This window comes from Zophobas morio, unplaced genomic scaffold (assembly GCF_036711695.1).
Source record: "Zophobas morio isolate AGI-343-1 ecotype UQ-CSIRO unplaced genomic scaffold, CSIRO_AGI_Zmor_V1 ptg000006l, whole genome shotgun sequence".
NCBI classification, from domain to species: Eukaryota; Metazoa; Arthropoda; class Insecta; order Coleoptera; family Tenebrionidae; genus Zophobas; species Zophobas morio.
In genome coordinates this window covers 6,317,662-6,334,973 of record NW_026972111.1, presented here as the reverse complement: position 1 = coordinate 6,334,973, position 17,312 = coordinate 6,317,662, and the positions used below count along the sequence as shown (strand labels likewise).

Genomic DNA, 17,312 nt, shown 5'->3' with positions numbered 1-17,312 from the left:
AGTATTACACCCCAACCAACCCAATTTGGTAGACACAAAATTTGTTAAAGGAAAAACTCGGTTGAAACATAAGGGTAGCATCGCTTATTTACATCGACTTTAACATTACAGACCTGCATTTGTTTTATGCGTTCACTTGGTTCCGCGAATGTGAAATAGACATGTTTATAATCAACCAATTGTGAATTTCACCGTCAAGAATTAAAATAAAACCCAATGTTTTATATAATAAGCGGAAGTCGAAGCAATAAAACCGATGGTCGTTTTGTTCACAGTTTCTCTGTTTGACTCTCACGTATGCTGTTACGCCTGTCATCTTAAATTAAGAATGTTTATACATACACGATTTTCAGTTGCCTCTGATACGTATAGGTGAGTAAATTGTTTCGTTCTTTTATTGATTATTACAAATCAATATTCCAAACGACCCAATTCATTTTCCCGAAAATTTGAGAATATAATAATTTTATTCTTAGTATTACACTACATCTATCCCAACTGATATACGTGTCCTTGCAAAAATGTTGATGACGTCATCGCAATTTTTTTTTAAATTCCCACTACAAAAATGTAATGAGAAAAAAAACACAATAGGCATGCAGTCGTCAAGTTTCCGACAGCGAGGGAAGTACTGTCTAAACTCTTTAGACCAATTTTTTTGTATTGATAATACTTTAGTTTGTGTCAATTGCTCTGTAATAGGTTCATATGAGCTGTTGGGCAATAAACATATTATTAGTATTATTATTATTATTATTATTATTAAATAAAGTGCGTAGGCAACTCGTTCAACACAACTATATTTTGTCTTTAAAACATACAATATAAAAGTAATAAAATGACAAAAGTTACTTAATTAAAAATATGCACCCTAAAATCTACAGTCTGATTCATGAAGTCTTTAACATGTCTCAGCTGTTCTTCAAACAACTTGAAACAATTAAGTGCTGAAAAGATTTTACTTTCGTGTGTTAGTCTTCCGCAATGTTGTCTTGATATGAGCAGGTTGCGACCTCTGCGTTAATCTACAAAGTCAATTTCGTACATGAAGCTGTTTTTAGACGGGGTGATTGTTTGCGCAGCCCATTTATAAGCGTCGTCGTCTTTACAATACGACAGTCGGAATAGTCGCCCCGAAAAAATGATAACTTTGTGGGTTAAAGTCGACCGGTTTGGCTCCCAGTGGAATATCTCGTCTTTGGAATCCGACACAATATCTCCATGACTACTCAAAATATGTTGATCCAAATCTTTTCTCAAACCTTTCCATTTACACGTCTTGTAAATTTTAAAAGGACACAATTCGGTGGCAAATTCGCAGTACTTTTCGTGGACTCGTATCTGTTGACAGTAGAAAACTCCCGAACAACCATTGTTCTGGTAACTGCATGGATACTGCAACAAAGCTGCGGTTTTATTCAATATAACGTACTCGGAAGGTTCACAGTTAGGTAGTCTCTCGTTACAAATCCTTGTATGGCTGGATCTACACGAAGCACACAAAGCATTCGTGTTTTTCGAACAACGATAAATCGGAGGCACGGCAACTTCGTGCAGTGACAACACTTAAGAAACGCCAACATTTCCCCATTGTTGATTTTTTCGTCTTTTAACGAGTTGCCACTGACTTGATGCGTCCCAATACTAATCGTCGTCACAATCGACGCATTCAAATCGTCGTGGTCTAAAACGTGCGAAAGACACAACTCCATCAAGCTAGGTTGTGTTTCGTCAAACCTAGTCGTCGTAAAATCAACCATCGTGGTCTTATTACCATTGCGAACACTCAACTGAACCGGAAGGTTCTTGACGTCGCGTTCGTACGGATTATAGTAAACAACGCACTGTAAAATCTTGGTTTTGAAATCAAATGTGCGCGTCACTATGAACATTTTGTTGTCGTATTCGATTAAATTGCCTTGCGTTCCCGAAACTGATAAGTCTAGGGACAGTTCGCCGTTGGGTAAAATGAAATTCGAGTGTTGGTTGCGACAGTGGTGTAACATACTTTGGAGACAACCCTTCCAGTTACAAGCCATGGCTTGACTGATGATGCAGGATACTGTTCGGAATGAACAGGTTTGTTCGTGTTCGGGGATAAACTCGGGGAGGAGCTCTTCGCAGCAACCTTCTGATTGGTAGCGGCATGGAAATTTAGAAAATTGGCAGATGGTTTCCAAGGCCTCGTTTTCGAAGCAGATTGTGCCTGCGGGGATGGCGCAACGGCCGCAGAGGCTTTTGTTGTTTGAGCAGAGAAATAAAGGGAAATGTGATAAGTAGTTGGTGCAAACGAAACACTTGAGGCGGTCGTCGACGCCTTCTGCTATCAGTTGACGGAGGTCTAACATTGTGTATCTTGTCGGTGCTTTAGACAAACATCGAAGATTTTTGCCTGAAAGAAAAATCAAAAATTCACCAACACCGCAATTTCTTTGAAAATGCAACTGGCAACGTTTTGTGATTTATTCGAGTAAACCGTGATTATTTAATTTTTATTGACAAGTTTCTTTGTATTATTCTATATGTAGTGGTTTTTTGATTTTGGAATAAATTATATAATGTGTCCGTCCGACTGAACCAGGAGCACGTGGGTTTTGCCAACATCATTATTTTAAAAATAAATTGCACGGCCTACTAGTTTTTTTTTCGGTTATATCATAGATTAATATAGATGCGACATACAGGTTGTTTCACTACAACTCGTCGCCTGAGAACTTGTTTGATCTACAGACCAGAGCGCGCTCAGGCCAATGTCGACTCTAAGCGTTCAGAACCGATTTGGTTGGTTTGGACTATAATTTCTCTAAAATCTAATAATTGAAAAATCGAAAAACCGAAAAAATGTAAAATTCAAAAATCTAAAATTTAAAAACCGAATAAAGAAAAATCGAGAAATCGAAACTTCCAAATTTAATAAATCGGATAACTGAAAAATAGAAAAACCGAGAAATCTAAAAATCAAAAGATCAAGAAATGGTGGAGTCGAAAAGTCGAACAATTGAGAAACCGAAATAGGCCAAAATCGAAAAGTTAAATTGAACAATTTATAAATTGAGAAATTGACAATCAAAATATCGAAAAATCCAAATCTCGATAAATCGAGAAATCAAAAAACTTAAAAATTCGAAAACTTGAAAAATTGAGAGATTGAAAGATCAAAAGAACGAGAAATCGAAAAGTGATGAAGTCGAAAAATCGAAAAATAGAGACATCGACGAATAAAAAGTTAAAAGCGGAAAATTCAAAAAACAAAAAAATGGAAAACTGGAAAAACTGAGAAACCGAAATAGGCCAAAATAAAAAATTGAAAAACTGACAAATCGAAAAATTGAAATACAGAACATCTAAAACCAGGAAGTTGAAAAATCGAAAGATTAAGAAATATTGAAAAATTAAAATATCAAAAGATTGAAAAATCTCGAAAAATATCGAAATCTGAAGCATGAAAGAAAAACTGTCGAATCGAGAAACTAAAAAATCCCAAAACTGAGAATCTAAAAAGTCGAAAAATTGAGAAATCGAAAAATCAAAAAAGTAAAGTCGAAATATCGAAATCTTAAAAAATTGAACAATTGAAAAATCAAAAACCTGAAAAATCAAAAAATTAAAGAATTGAAGAACAGGAAAATCGAAACATCGCAAAACTGGAAAATCGAAAAACCGAGAAATCGAAAAATCAAAAGATCTAGAAATCGTGGAGTCGAAAATTCGAACAATCGAGAAATCCAGAAGTCGAAAATAGAAAAATCGAAAAAGAAAATAGTGAAATCGAAAAATAGAAACCTTAAAAAATCGAAAAATTGAAAAATCAAAAACCTGAAAAATCAAAAAATTACCTAAAGAATTAAGGAACAGGAAAATCGAAACACTCGAAACTCAAGAAATGGGAAAATCAAAACAACAATTAATTGAAAAATCGAAAAATGGAGAGTTTGAAAAAACGGCAATTGAAAAACAGACAATCTAAAATCAAAAGATTCAGAAATCGAAACACCTGAAAAATTCGAAAACTTGAAAAATTGGAATATCGAAGAACTGAAATGAAAAATCGAGAAATCGAAAAATCTAAAATTTTAAAAATTGAAAAATCGAAAAATGAAAGAAAAACTGAAAAATGGGAAACTAAATCGGGAAATCAAAACATTGAAAAATTGAAAAATTTAAAAAACAAAAAATTTAAAAATCGAAAATTTGAAAAAAACGATAATTGAAAACAGAAAGTCTAAAACCGGGAAGTCAAAAAATCGAAAGATTAAGAAATCGAGAAAGTAAAAAAATCACACATCGAAAAATCTAAAAGTCAAAAATAGAAAAGTCGAAGAATGGAAATATTGAAAAGTCCCAAAACTGAAATATCAAAAAATCAAAAAGTGAAGTCGAAAAATTGAAAAATCAAAAACCGGAAAAATCGAAAAATTGAAGAATTGAAGATAAGGAAAATCCAAATACTAGAAGGTCAAGAAATGATAAAATTAAAACATCGATTAATTATTGAAAATTAGAAAACTTGGAAAATTGAAATATCGAAGAACTGAAATGAAAAATCGATAAATCGAAAAATATAACATTTTAAAAATTTAAAAATCGAAAAATTGAAAATTTGACACATCCAGGAGTCAAAAATCGAACAGTCGAAGAAGCGAAATATTGAAAAATGGGAAACTAAATCGGGAAATCAAAACATTGAAAAAACGAAAAATTAATAAACTGAAAAAATTGACAATTGAAAACAAAAAATCTAAAACCGGGAAGGCCAAGAAACTGAAAGATTAAGAAATCGAAAAATTCAGATGTCAAAAATCGAAAAATCGAAGAATCGAAATATCGAAAAATTGAAAAATGAAAAAAAACTGAAAAATGGAAAAACTGAAAACTCCGAAAACTGAAATAGCCAAAATCTAGGAATCTAAAAAGTCGAAAAATTGAGAAATTGAAGAATCAAAAAAGTGAAGTCGAAAAATCGAAACCTCAAAAACCAAAAAAATGAAAAATGGAAAAATTAAAGCATTGATGAACAGGAAAATCGAAACCCTTGAAGGTCAAGAAATGAGAAAATCAAAACATCGATTAATTGAAAAATTGTAAAGTTGAGAGTTTATAAAAGTCAAATTTGAAAAATTGAAAAATCGCAATTTTGAAAAAACGACGATTTAAAAACAGAAAATCTAAAACCGGGAAGTCGAAAACATGAAAAATTGAAGTATCGAAGAACTGAAATGAAAAATTGACAAATCGAAAAATCTAATATTTTAAATATTGAAATACAGAAGTCGAAAATAGAAAAGTCGAAAAATCGAAAAAGAAAAAAGTGAAATCGAAAAATAGAAACCTTAAAAAATCGAAAAATTGAAAAATCAAAAACCTGAAAAATCAAAAAATTACCTAAAGAATTGAGGAACAGGAAAATCGAAACACTCGAAATTCAAGAAATGGGAAAATCAAAACATCGATTAATTGAAAAATCGAAAAATTGAGAGTTTGAAAAAACGACATTTGAAAAACAGAAAATCTAAAATCAAAAGATTCAGAAATCGAAACACCTGAAAAATTCGAAAACTTGAAAAATTGGAATATCGAAGAACTGAAATGAAAAATCGAGAAATCGAAAAATCTAAAATTTTAAAAATTGAAAAATCGAAAAATTGAAAATTCGACACTGAAAAATGAAAGAAAAACTGAAAAATGGGAAACTAAATCGGGAAATCAAAACATTGAAAAATTGAAAAATTTAAAAAACAAAAAATGAAAAAATCGAAAATTTGAAAAAAACGATAATTGGAATCAGAAAGTCTAAACCCGGGAAGTCGAAAAATCGAAAGATTAAGAATTCGAGAAAGTAAAAAAAATCACACATCGAAAAATCCAGAGGTCAAAAATAGAAAAACCGAAGAATTGAAATATTGAAAAATCCTAAAACTGAAATATCGAAAAATCAAAAAAGTGAAGTCGAAAAATAGAAACCTTAAAAATCCAAAAATTGAAGAACCAAAAACCTGAAAAATCAAAAAATTAAAGAATTGAAGAACAGGAAAATCGAAACACTCGAAGGGCAAGAAATGGGAAAATCAAAACATCGATTAATTGAAAAATCGAAAATTTGAAAAATTAAAAAATCGAACATTTGACAAAATGACAATTGAAAAACATAAAATCCAAAACGGGGAAGTCGAAAAATCAAAAGATTAAGAAATCGAAACATTTGAAAAATTCGAAAACTTGAAAATTTGAAATATGGAAGAGCTGAACTGAAAAATCGACAAATCGAAAAATCTAAAATTTTAAAAATTAAAAAATCAAAAATTGAAAAATCGGAAAAGTAAAATAGTCGACACATCGAAAAGTCGAATAATCGAAATATTGAAAAATCCCAAAACTGAGATATCGAAAAACTGAAAAATGAAAGAAAAACGGAAAAATGACAAACCTGAAAAATCCGAAAACTGAAATATCCAAAAACTGAGAACCTAAAAAGTCGTAAAATTGAGCAATCGAAAAATCCAAAAAGTGAAGTCGAAAAATCGAAACCTTAAAAAAACTAAAAATGAAAAATCGAAAAATTAAAGAATTGAAGAACAAGAAAATCGAAACACCCGAAGGTCAATAAATGGGAAAATCAAAACATTCATTAATTGAAAAATCAAAAAATTGAGAGTTTATAAAAGTTAAATTTGAAAAATTGAAAAATCGAAAATTTGAAAAAACGACAATTGAAAAACAAAAAATCTAAAACCGGGAAGTCGAAAAATCGAAAGAATATGAAATCGAAACATTTGAAAAATTGAAATACGGAAGAGCTGAAATGAAAAATCGAGACACCGAAAAATCTAAAATTTTAAATATTGAAAAATTAAAATACTAAAAAATTGAGAAGTCAAAAATGGAAAAGTCGAAGAACAGAAATATTGAAAAATTCCAAAACTGAAATATTGAAAAACTGAAAAATGAAAGAAAAACTGACGAATCGAAAAACTGAAAAATACCAAAACTGAAATATCCAAAAACTGAGCATCTAAACAATCGAAAAATCAAAAAAGTGAAGTCGAAATATCGAAAGTTTAAAAAATCGAAATATTGAAAAATCAAAAACTTGCAAAATCGTAAGATCGAAAAATTGAATAATGTAAAAATCCTAAAACTGAATATCTAAAAAATAGAAAAATTGAAAGCCAAAAAACCTGAAAAATCAATTAAGTGAAAAATCGACAAATAAAGAGTTTATAAAAGTCAAAAATTGAAAAATCGAAATTTAAATATTTCGTAAAATTGAAGAGAAAAACTGAAAACCGACAAATAGAAAAATTGAGAAGCTGTAAAATCCAAAAATTGAATAATAAATAGGAGTAAACTGAAAAGTCCCCAAACTAAAATTTCGAAAATCTTAGAATTGAAAAGTTGAAACAACAAGAAATTATAAGTTAGGATGTGTATCAAGATCACGGATCATGGCTTATAAATCAAATCGTTTCCGAACGCTTAGAGTCGACATTGGCCTGAGTGCGCTCTGGTTTGTATATCAAACAAGTTTTCAAACGACGAACTGTAATTCGTGTGACCTGAATGAAGTGAAGGAAACAGTAAGCAGCTTGTAATATTCTGGTAAATCTAGTGCCAATTTGTCGAAAGTAAAACGCGTCGTTAAAAATATAAATTCACCGTCATAGGCAGTATATCTCTCATTGCTTTCCCACTTCTTGTATTTACTCAGCGAAGCGGCTTATTTACTGATAAGATAAATGCGTTTTCTTCCGCCTAACAACAAGAATACTGTAGACACACAAATGCCTAAATTTAAAAAATAATTCAATTTAAATAATAATTCAATCTGCTTTAGAATCGTCTTCTGGGACCCTTTTCGGTTGGAAGTTGTTTTTATTTTTTAAAATTATCAATTTGCATTTACTAGTATATTTTGTGATTAAATTTCGAATAGGTACGTAAATTGCCATTTACACATACTTTCGCAACATTCTTGTCTAATAAATAATTACAAAACAAGTTGGTACCTGTTTCGCTCACAAACCTTCATCATGTCGATGATTGACTTCATTGATTAGAATGACCAGTTTATTTTTTGTCGTAATCTTTGAAAACAAGCTTGTTTATTTTTATTTTGTAATATTTTCGGAGACAAAGCTTGGCAATTAACTGTTGCGTGACAAACTAACCTAACTAATCAAATTGTAATCTAAATCCAATGAAAAATAATTGCAACTGTTCCTTACCTAACGTGCAATAATCGTACGGTATGTGAACACCTTCCTTATTATACTAGGTGATGTTCCACGAAACTAAAGGTGATTCAGAATTTTTCATTATTACACGTCAATCAATCGCTTGTTTATGATTACGAAATCAACATAACCTACCACAAACACCATAAAATGACATGTAAGTCACGAGCTGGTGGGAACGCAGCAATAATTTAACTGGTGTAAACACGAACTGCGCAATATTGACTTACAGGTTAGGCAACCCTATATTCCAGTTTGTAAAGAAGATTCGTAACCCCACATTTTCGTCAACGACCGAACATTTAGAAATCTTACGCATTTTAACCAAGTTCTTTCTGGAGCCAGAATTGTCTCAAGTGGCAGTAGTTCTGACAGTTTTCTTCATACTTTTGTCTCCTCACTGCAAATAAAGGTTTTTTTTAAATATGTTTGGCATATTGAAACCCATAAAAATGCATTATTTAATTTTTGTAGTAGAAACCATGTGACGAATGGCTAATTTCATGTTTTCTCTTCGTTTGGCAAGGAATTTTTGGTGTAGTTCAAGACAGTCGTGTAATTGGTTAAAACCCTAAACAAAAATTTGTTTGTTCCCTCCAACAATTTAATGACGTCATTTTAAAGTTTTGCTAGGCTTTATAAAAAGTATGCTTTTGTACTTGTAGTTTTAACCTTGGACATTTAGATTTTCGAAGAAGACACTGTTGGGGAAAAAATTATTACATTAAAAAAATCTGATTGTACGAGGGACTTTAAAAATTTATTTCACAAAATACATAAGTTCGTCTTCCGGACAAATATTACGAAAAAAATTGGCCATTCTTACAATAACTTTAAAACGTCTGCAAGATTTCAAAGTATTCAGTTTTTGCAATTCTTGATTTAACCAATAAAATAAATTAACTCAGTCATCAATTTTTTCGAGTACCTTAGTGCCTGCTAAGCTAAGATCGATTTGAATTGAAGAAATGAAAAATTAAATAATCGAAAAATTGAAAACTAAAAATTTTGAAATGAAAAATTGCAAAATCTGGAAATTGGAAAAATTCAAAAGTTGGAAAATCTAAAACTAAAAGATTAGAAATTGAAAACTCCTGAAATAGTAAATTGAAAAATTGAAGAAACGAAAAATTGAAAGTGAAAAAACAAAAAATTATAAATTCGGAATATTGAAAAATCGAAAACTTGTAAAAATTAAGAAAATAAAAAACAACGAAAAATTGTAAATCGAAAATTTGCAGAAATGAAAAATGAAAGAATCGAAAAATTGAAAAACTGAATAATTTAAACTTAAAATTGATGAAAAATTATAAAATCAAAATACTGAAAAACCGAAAATTGAAAAACCAAGGAAAATCAAAAACCGAAACGAAAAATTGCAAATCGAAAATATGAAGAAACGAAAAATTAACGAATCCAAAAATTTGAGATATTAAAATTTAAAAACTAGAAAGCAAATCTAAAAAATATTAATGCAATGATAAATCACAAATATAGACTCATCATATTTTGCAGTATTTATTCAGCAAAATTTTGAGGTGACGTCATCAGTTTTTAAGGGGGAGAGTTCATCTCCCGGACAAATATTAGAAAAACTGGTCTGCATAAATATCTCTAGACCATTTTTTCCCAGGGGACCTGCAAAAATTTTATCCATTTTTTACAAAACCAACAAAAAATGACTTTGTTATACATTGCACCAAATTTTTGTTTTCAAAATATGTACTAAAACCCAAGACATTTTTCTTTTTTCTCAAAGTAAAGACACAGCTTATAATATACCGAGTGACTATTAATGATTGTGATTTTTTTTGTCAGGTTGGCAAACAATTTTAAATTTTATGATGGCGTACCTGATTGTCAAAGTGAAATATAGGGCACCAAGTGAAGATTACTTTCTAGTGATCACTATTGAGTCATCTTCTCATCACGTTTCTAAATCGCGTTAGGCGCACTTCTGTCAAAGTTGACAACTGTGAACTGATATTTTAACGTTACTGCCAAAAATTCAGAATTACCAACACAAAAATTTGCCGCAATCGATAATAGTCACCCGGTATCGACACATAATTTGTAATTTTTTTGTCAGGTTGGCGACCTATTTGAAATTTTATGATGGCCTACCTGATTGTCAAAATGACATTGTGTCAACGAATGAACACGTTTGCTAGGCCAAACCAAACTCTAAAGTGGGATTTTATAAACTTCTTGTTGCTTTTAGACCTGAAAATTGTCATTTATAAACTCCGTTGCCAAGTTGACGTTGATAGTAGCTTTGATGCTCAAAGTGCAAGATTTAAACTGATCACTTCAAAAATTTACCATTTTAGACATGGTTTGAGTTTCTGATTGTCGAAATAAGTCTACACATATTAAGAAAAAAGACGAAATGTAGCCCCGCCCACCCACTCTATCTCAATTGTGATGATTTTTTTTATTCGTCGTGAGCCAAGAGGGCGGAGCTTAACTGCAAAATACTTATTTCTTTAAAAGAAATTAAAAACAGGTTTTTAAGTATTGTGCTGTTCAAAGAATACTAAGTATATTAAAGAAAAAATTAAAGGCAAATATTAAGCTCCACCCATACATACCCAACCTGATCTAAATAGTAATGAAGTTTTCATTCGTTGGCAGACCTAAGGGCGGAGCCTAATTGCAAAATCCACATTTTCTTACAAAAGTTTTTAAAAACATTTTAAACGAGTTTTAAGTTTCTAAGAAAAAAAAATCATCACAATTGGGATGGGGTGGGTGGGCGGGGTTTTATATTTTGCATATTTTTCTTAATATACATAGTATTTTTTGAACAACACGATACTCAAACACATGGTTTTAACTTTTTGTAAAGAAATAAATATTTTGCAGTTAAGCTCGGCCCCCTTGGTTCTCGGCGAATAAAAAAAATCATCACAATTGAGACAGGGCGGGTGGGCGGGCTTATATTTTACCTTTTTATTTTAATATGTGTAGACTTCTTTTCACAACAAGAATCTAAAAACATGTTTGAAATGGAAAATATAAAGAAATATTGATTTTGCAATTAGCCTCCGCACCATAATTGCAAAATCAATTTTTTTTTTATTAGTTCTGTAAAACTTAAGTGGGATTTATAAACTTGCTGTTGACGTTGAACAAATTGCATTTATAAACTCCGTTGCCAAGTTGCCATTGCTAGTAACTTTGATGTTCAACTTTTGCCGTATTAAATTTTAGACATGTTTTAAGTTTCTTGTTGCCGAAGTAAGTCTACATATGTTGAGAAAAAAGAGGCAAAATGTTGTCCCGCCCACCCGCCCCATCTCAATTGTGATGATTTTATTCATTCGTGGTGTGCCAAGAGGGCGATGCTTAACTGCAAAATCCTTATTTCTCTACGAGAAATTAAAAACAAGTTTTTGGGTATCGTGTTGTTCAAAAAATACAATGTATATTAACACAAAAATAAGCTAAAGATTAGACCCCACCCACACTCACCCCAATCTCAATTCACAATTGTGATGGGTTTTCATTCGTTGTCAGATGGAGGGGCGGAGCTTAATTGCAAAATCCATATTTGTCTAGAAGAATTTAGCATTTCAAACATGTTTCAAGTTTCTTGTTCTGAAAACATGACTACGTATATTAAGAAAAAAGGTAAAATATTTAAGTTTATAAGAAAAAAAATCATAATAATTGAGATGGAGTGGGTGGGCGGGGTTTATATTTTGCCCTTTTTTTTCTTGATATGCACAGTATTCTTTGAACAACACGATACTCAAAAACATGTAATTCCTTGCAAAGACATAAGTATTTTGCAGTTAAGCTCCGCCCCCTTGGTTAACGACGAATAAAAAAAAACATCACAATTGAGACAGGGCGGGTGGGTGGGCTTATCTTTTGCCCTTTTGTTTTGATATGCATAGACTTCTTTTCACAACATGAAACTTAAAACATATTTAAAATGAAAAGTTTCTGCTCCGCCCATAATTGCATAATCCATAGTTCCTTACAAAAATTTACCATTTTAAACCCGTTTTAAATTTATAAGAATAAAAGGAATCATCACAATTGAGATGGGGTGGGTGGGCGGGGTTTATATTTTGCCTTTTTTTCTGAATATACACAGTATTCTTTGAACAACAAGATACTCAAAAACATGTAATTCCTTGTAAAGAAATAAGTATTTTGCAGTTAAGCTCCGCCCCCTTGGTTAACGACGAATAAAAAAAAATCATCACAATTGAGACAGGGCGGGTGGGTGGGCTTATCTTTTGCCCTTTTGTTTTAATATGCATAGACTTCTTTTCACAACATGAAACTTAAAACATATTTAAAATGAAAAGTTTCTGCTCCGCCCATAATTGCAAAATCCATAGTTCCTTACAAAAATTTACCATTTTAAACCCGTTTTAAATTTACAAGGATAAAAAGAATCATCACAAATGAGATGGGGTGGGTGGGCGGGGTTTATATTTTGCCTTTTTTTTTCTGAATATACACAGTATTCTTTGAACAACAAGATACTCAAAAACATGTAATTCCTTGCAAAGAAATAAGTATTTTGCAGTTAAGCTCCGCCCCCTTGGTTAACGACGAATAAAAAAAAATCATCACAATTGAGACAGGGCGGGTGGGTGGGCTTATCTTTGCCCTTTTGTTTTAATATGTGTAGACTTCTTTTCACAACATGAAATTTAAAACATGTTTAAAATGGAAAGTTTCTGCTCCGCCCATAGTTGCAAAATCCATAGTTCCTTACAAAAATGTATCACTTTAACCATATTTTAAGTTTCTTGTTGTGAAAAGATCGCTATGTATTTTAAGAAAAAAAAAGGCAAAATATAAGCCCCGCCCACCCGCCCTATCTCAATTATCAAAGTAATATTTATTACAGAAATTAGTGTCGATTTTTGTATTAATTACTTTAAAAAAATTTAATTTGTTGAGATGAAATTGTGAATTTGAAATCAAAAAGTCTTGGTTCGGTAAAACCTAGGATTGTCAAGTTTCTCCAGAAATCTTTTCACAATTTTGACTTTGTTTTTTTATTTTTTGCATTTATAAACTTCGTTGCCAAGTTGCCATTGATAGTAACTTTGCTGTTCAACTTTTGCCGTATTTTTAAAGGGGTTGTACAGGGTTTCTATAAATGATTATAGGGTCGCAGTAGGTCATGTAAACGTGCCGCCTCTCCGATTTAACTGTACGGAGATCCGTACAAGTGCCCAAGGACGCTGTTCAACGCACATGTTCACTCTCTTTTTAATTTCAAAAATGTTCTGTAACATCCTTTCGTCAATACTTTGGACCCGTTGTTCAGATCATCAACAATTTCCTCAGATGCAGTTTTTCACGAGCTTTTTCTTTGTTCATACTGCCAGTTCGAACAAATCTGTTGATTACGTCTCTAATGTGGGCCTTTAACGATATTTCTTGAATTATTAAATCACAGTATTTGGCCAGATATTCTTGCTTACAGGCGGTTACAGGATACAGCTTCGTTTCTGAAGTCCCATTACGATAACAAGACATAACGATGAAAGAAGTGTCTAGTTCAACAGAGTAAACCATTTTCACAGTCTTCGCTTTCTAGCACCAAAACACAATTTTCGTACGCAACCACCAAGAGGTTTGAAAACAACTGTTTTGTTGTTTTGAGCTTGAATCAACGAAAATTACTGTAATTCGCATTCGAAAAACGTTCAAACAATAAAACGATGCTTTTAAATGACAGGTTACAAATGTTTTAAGTTTCTTGTTGTGAAAAGATGGCTATGTATATTAAGAAAAAAAAAATTGGTCTAAAGAGTTTAGACAGTACTTCCCTCGCTGTCGGAAACTTGACGACTGCATGCCTATTGTGTTTTTTTTTCTCATTACATTTTTGTAGTGGGAATTAAAAAAAAATTGTAATGACGTCATCAACATTTTTTCAAGGACACGTATATCAGTTGGGATAGATGTAGTGTAATACTAAGAATAAAATTATTGTATTTCCAAATTTTCGGGAAAATGAATTGGGTCGTTTTGAATATTGATTTCTTATAATCAATAAAATAACGAAACAATTTACTCACGTATACGGTGTCGGTTTGTAATATCTAGAGAGCGAATTTCTGTCGGGCTAGGCAAGGCCAAACTCGGTACGGCTCGTACGGGATGCGAATTCATTGCTGTTGCGGACTGCACTTCGTTTACATGAGATTAGAATAACGCTGTTTCGTTGCACTCTGCTGTTAATTCCCGTTCTCATTTACTTAGCCGTTTGATTAATAAATCGTTAATTATATTTATGGAATTAGTACCGATTAAACGTGACGTAGCCCGACAAAAATCCGCTGTCTAGTAATATGAAAGGCAACTGAAAATCGTTTATGTATAAACATTCTTAATTTAAGATGACAAGCGTAACAGCATACGTGAGAGTCAAACAGAGAAACTGTAAACAAAACGACCATCGGTTTTATTGCTTCGACTTCCGCTTATTATATAAAACATTGGGTTTTATTTTAATTCTTGATGGTGAAATTCACAATTGGTTGATTATAAACATGTCTATTCCACATTCGCGAAACCAAGTGAGCGCATAAAACAAATACAGGTCTGTAATGTTAAAGTCGATGTAAATAAGCGTGCTACCCTTATGTTTCAACCGAGTTTTTCCTTTAACAAATTTTGTGTCTACCAAATTGGGTTGGTTGGGGTGTAATACTAATAATAAGTGTTGCCTTTAATTTAATCAATAAAATAAATTGACTTCATTAATTTTTTTGAACCACCTCTTAAGAAAATCTAAAAAATATGAATGAAATGATAATCACAAGTACAAACTCATAATATTTTTTGCATTTTAGATAGGATTTATTCAGCAAAATTTAAGGGTGACGTCATCAATTTTTTAGGAGGGATGAACAAATACATTTTGAACAAAAGTTTACCATGCTTATAATAACTTTAAAATATTCCCAAGATTTCAAAGCATTCGGTTTTGTAATTCCTGATTAAGTCGATAAAATAAATTCACGCCTTCATTAATTTTTTTGAGTCACCCTGCATATGCAAATCCAAAAATATGAATGGAATGATAAATCACAAGTACAGACTCATCATATTTTGTACATTTTAGATACGATTTATTCGGCAAACTTTCGAGCTGACGTCATCAGTTTTTTGTAGAAGATAACCAAATATATTTTGACTAAACATTTATTATGCTCTTTATAACCTTAAAATATCTGCAAGATGTCAGAGCATTCGGTTTTGTAGTTCCTGAGTAAATCAGTAAAATAAATTTACGCTTTCATTTATTTTCTTGAATCACCCTGTATATGCAAATCCAAAAAATATGAATGGAGTGATAGATCACAAGTACAGACTCATCATATTTTGTACATTTTAGATATGATTTATTCCACAAACTTTTGAGCTGACGTCATCAAGTTTTTGGAGGGGATACGCAAATATTTTTTGACTAAAGATTTATGATGCTCTTTATAGCCTTAAAACATCTGCAACATTTCAAAGCATTCTGGTTAGCAGATTAAAAATTAAATTTCAAAATGTTGTTTTATAATTTTGATTTTTTTTCCAAAAATCTGGACGTTTCGGGTGAAAAGTCGATTCAGAGTTGTAAACTACATGTGTAGGACTATGTTATTTTATACAATTGAAAACCCATTTACTATGTACAATTTTGAAGTGACGTCATCGCATTAGTGGTGGGGATGATTAGACAAATTTTGGTTAGCGTTTTACCATCTACATGATATTCTTAATATAAGTACAAAATTTCACAACAATCGGTCGAGTATTTTCGGAGATTATCTGTCTAATAAAAATCCGGGACGGCAGACGGACAGACTTACAGACGGACGGACGGACAAACGGACAGACAGACAGACAGACGGAAATGGGAGACCTATTTCTTCGTCTTCTAGGGGTCATGAAAGATCGAGAAAACGTAAAAGTAGAGAGTCGGCCGACGGACTCGATTACAATACTTCCTTAGCTTACGCTCGGGAAGTAAAAAAGACGAAATGTAGCCCCGCCCACTCACCCTATCTCAATTGTGATGATTTTTTTTTATTCGTCGTGAGCTGAAGTCGGAGCTTAACTGCAAAATACTTATTTCTTTAAAAGAAATTAAAAACATGTTTTTAAGTATTGTGCTGTTCAAAGAATACTAAGTATATTAAAGAAAAAATTAAAGGCAAATATTAAGCTCTACCCATACATACCTGCCCTGATCTAAATAGTAATGAAGTTTCCATTGGTTGGGAGACCTAAGGGCGGAGCCTAATTGCAAAATCCATATTTTCTTAACAAAAATTTACCATTTTGAATGTGCTTTAAGTTTCTAAGAATAAAAAAAAATATCACAATTGAGATAGGGTGGGTGGGTGGGGTTTATATTTTGCCTTTTTTTCTTAATATACATAGTATTTTTTGAACAACACGATACTCAAAAATATGTTTTTAATTTTTTGTAAAAAAATAAGTAATTTGCAGATAAACTCGGCCCCCTTGGTTCTCGGCGAATAAAAAAAATTATCACAATTGAGATAGGGAGGGTGGGCGGGGCTTATATTTTGCCTTTGTATTTTAATATGTGTAAACTTCTTTTCACAACAAGAAACTTAAAACATGTTTGAAATGGAAAATTTGTATAAGGAAATATTGATTTTGCAATTAGGCGCCGCCCCATAATTGAAAATCCATATTTCTTTGAAAAATGTACCAATTCAACCATGTTTTAAGTTTCTTGTTGTGAAAAGATGGCTATCTATATTAAGAAAAAAAGGCAAAGTATAAGCCCCGCCCACCCGCCCTATTTCAATTCTTATGATTTTTTTTATTCGTCGTGAGCCGAGGGACAGAGCTTAATTGTAAAATTCTGATTTTTCTACGAGAAATTACCATGTGAAATATGTTCTTAAGCAGTCGTGTTATACAAAGAAAACTAAATATACTAATTAAAAAAGAAAACCAAATGATAGGGGCGGAGCGTAATTGCAAAATCGATATTTCCCTATACAAATTTACCATTTTCAACATGTTCTAAATTTCTTGTTGTGAACAGATGACTACACATATTAAGAACAA

The 17,312-nt window shown here is 31.8% G+C and overlaps 2 protein-coding genes across 4 annotated transcripts in view; one reads left to right on the top strand and one right to left on the bottom strand.

Moving 5' to 3' along the window:
• Positions 1-17,312, top strand: part of LOC135123440 (WD repeat-containing protein 81) — a 57,892-nt gene that overhangs the window by 32,353 nt on the left and 8,227 nt on the right. The gene's annotated exons all lie outside the window — the stretch shown is intronic.
• Positions 785-8,431, bottom strand: LOC135123029 (uncharacterized). Of its 2 annotated transcripts, none has more exons than XM_064047528.1 (2): positions 8,367-8,431; positions 785-2,392 (listed from the first exon to the last, which is right to left on the bottom strand). In XM_064047528.1, exons 1-2 carry the CDS (start codon positions 8,386-8,388, stop codon positions 1,419-1,421), a joined length of 996 nt encoding a protein of 331 aa, XP_063903598.1. In that variant the 5' UTR covers positions 8,389-8,431; the 3' UTR covers positions 785-1,418. The 2 variants fall into 2 exon arrangements, with proteins under 2 accessions (XP_063903598.1, XP_063903599.1); XM_064047529.1 differs by having other exon boundaries at positions 8,223-8,420.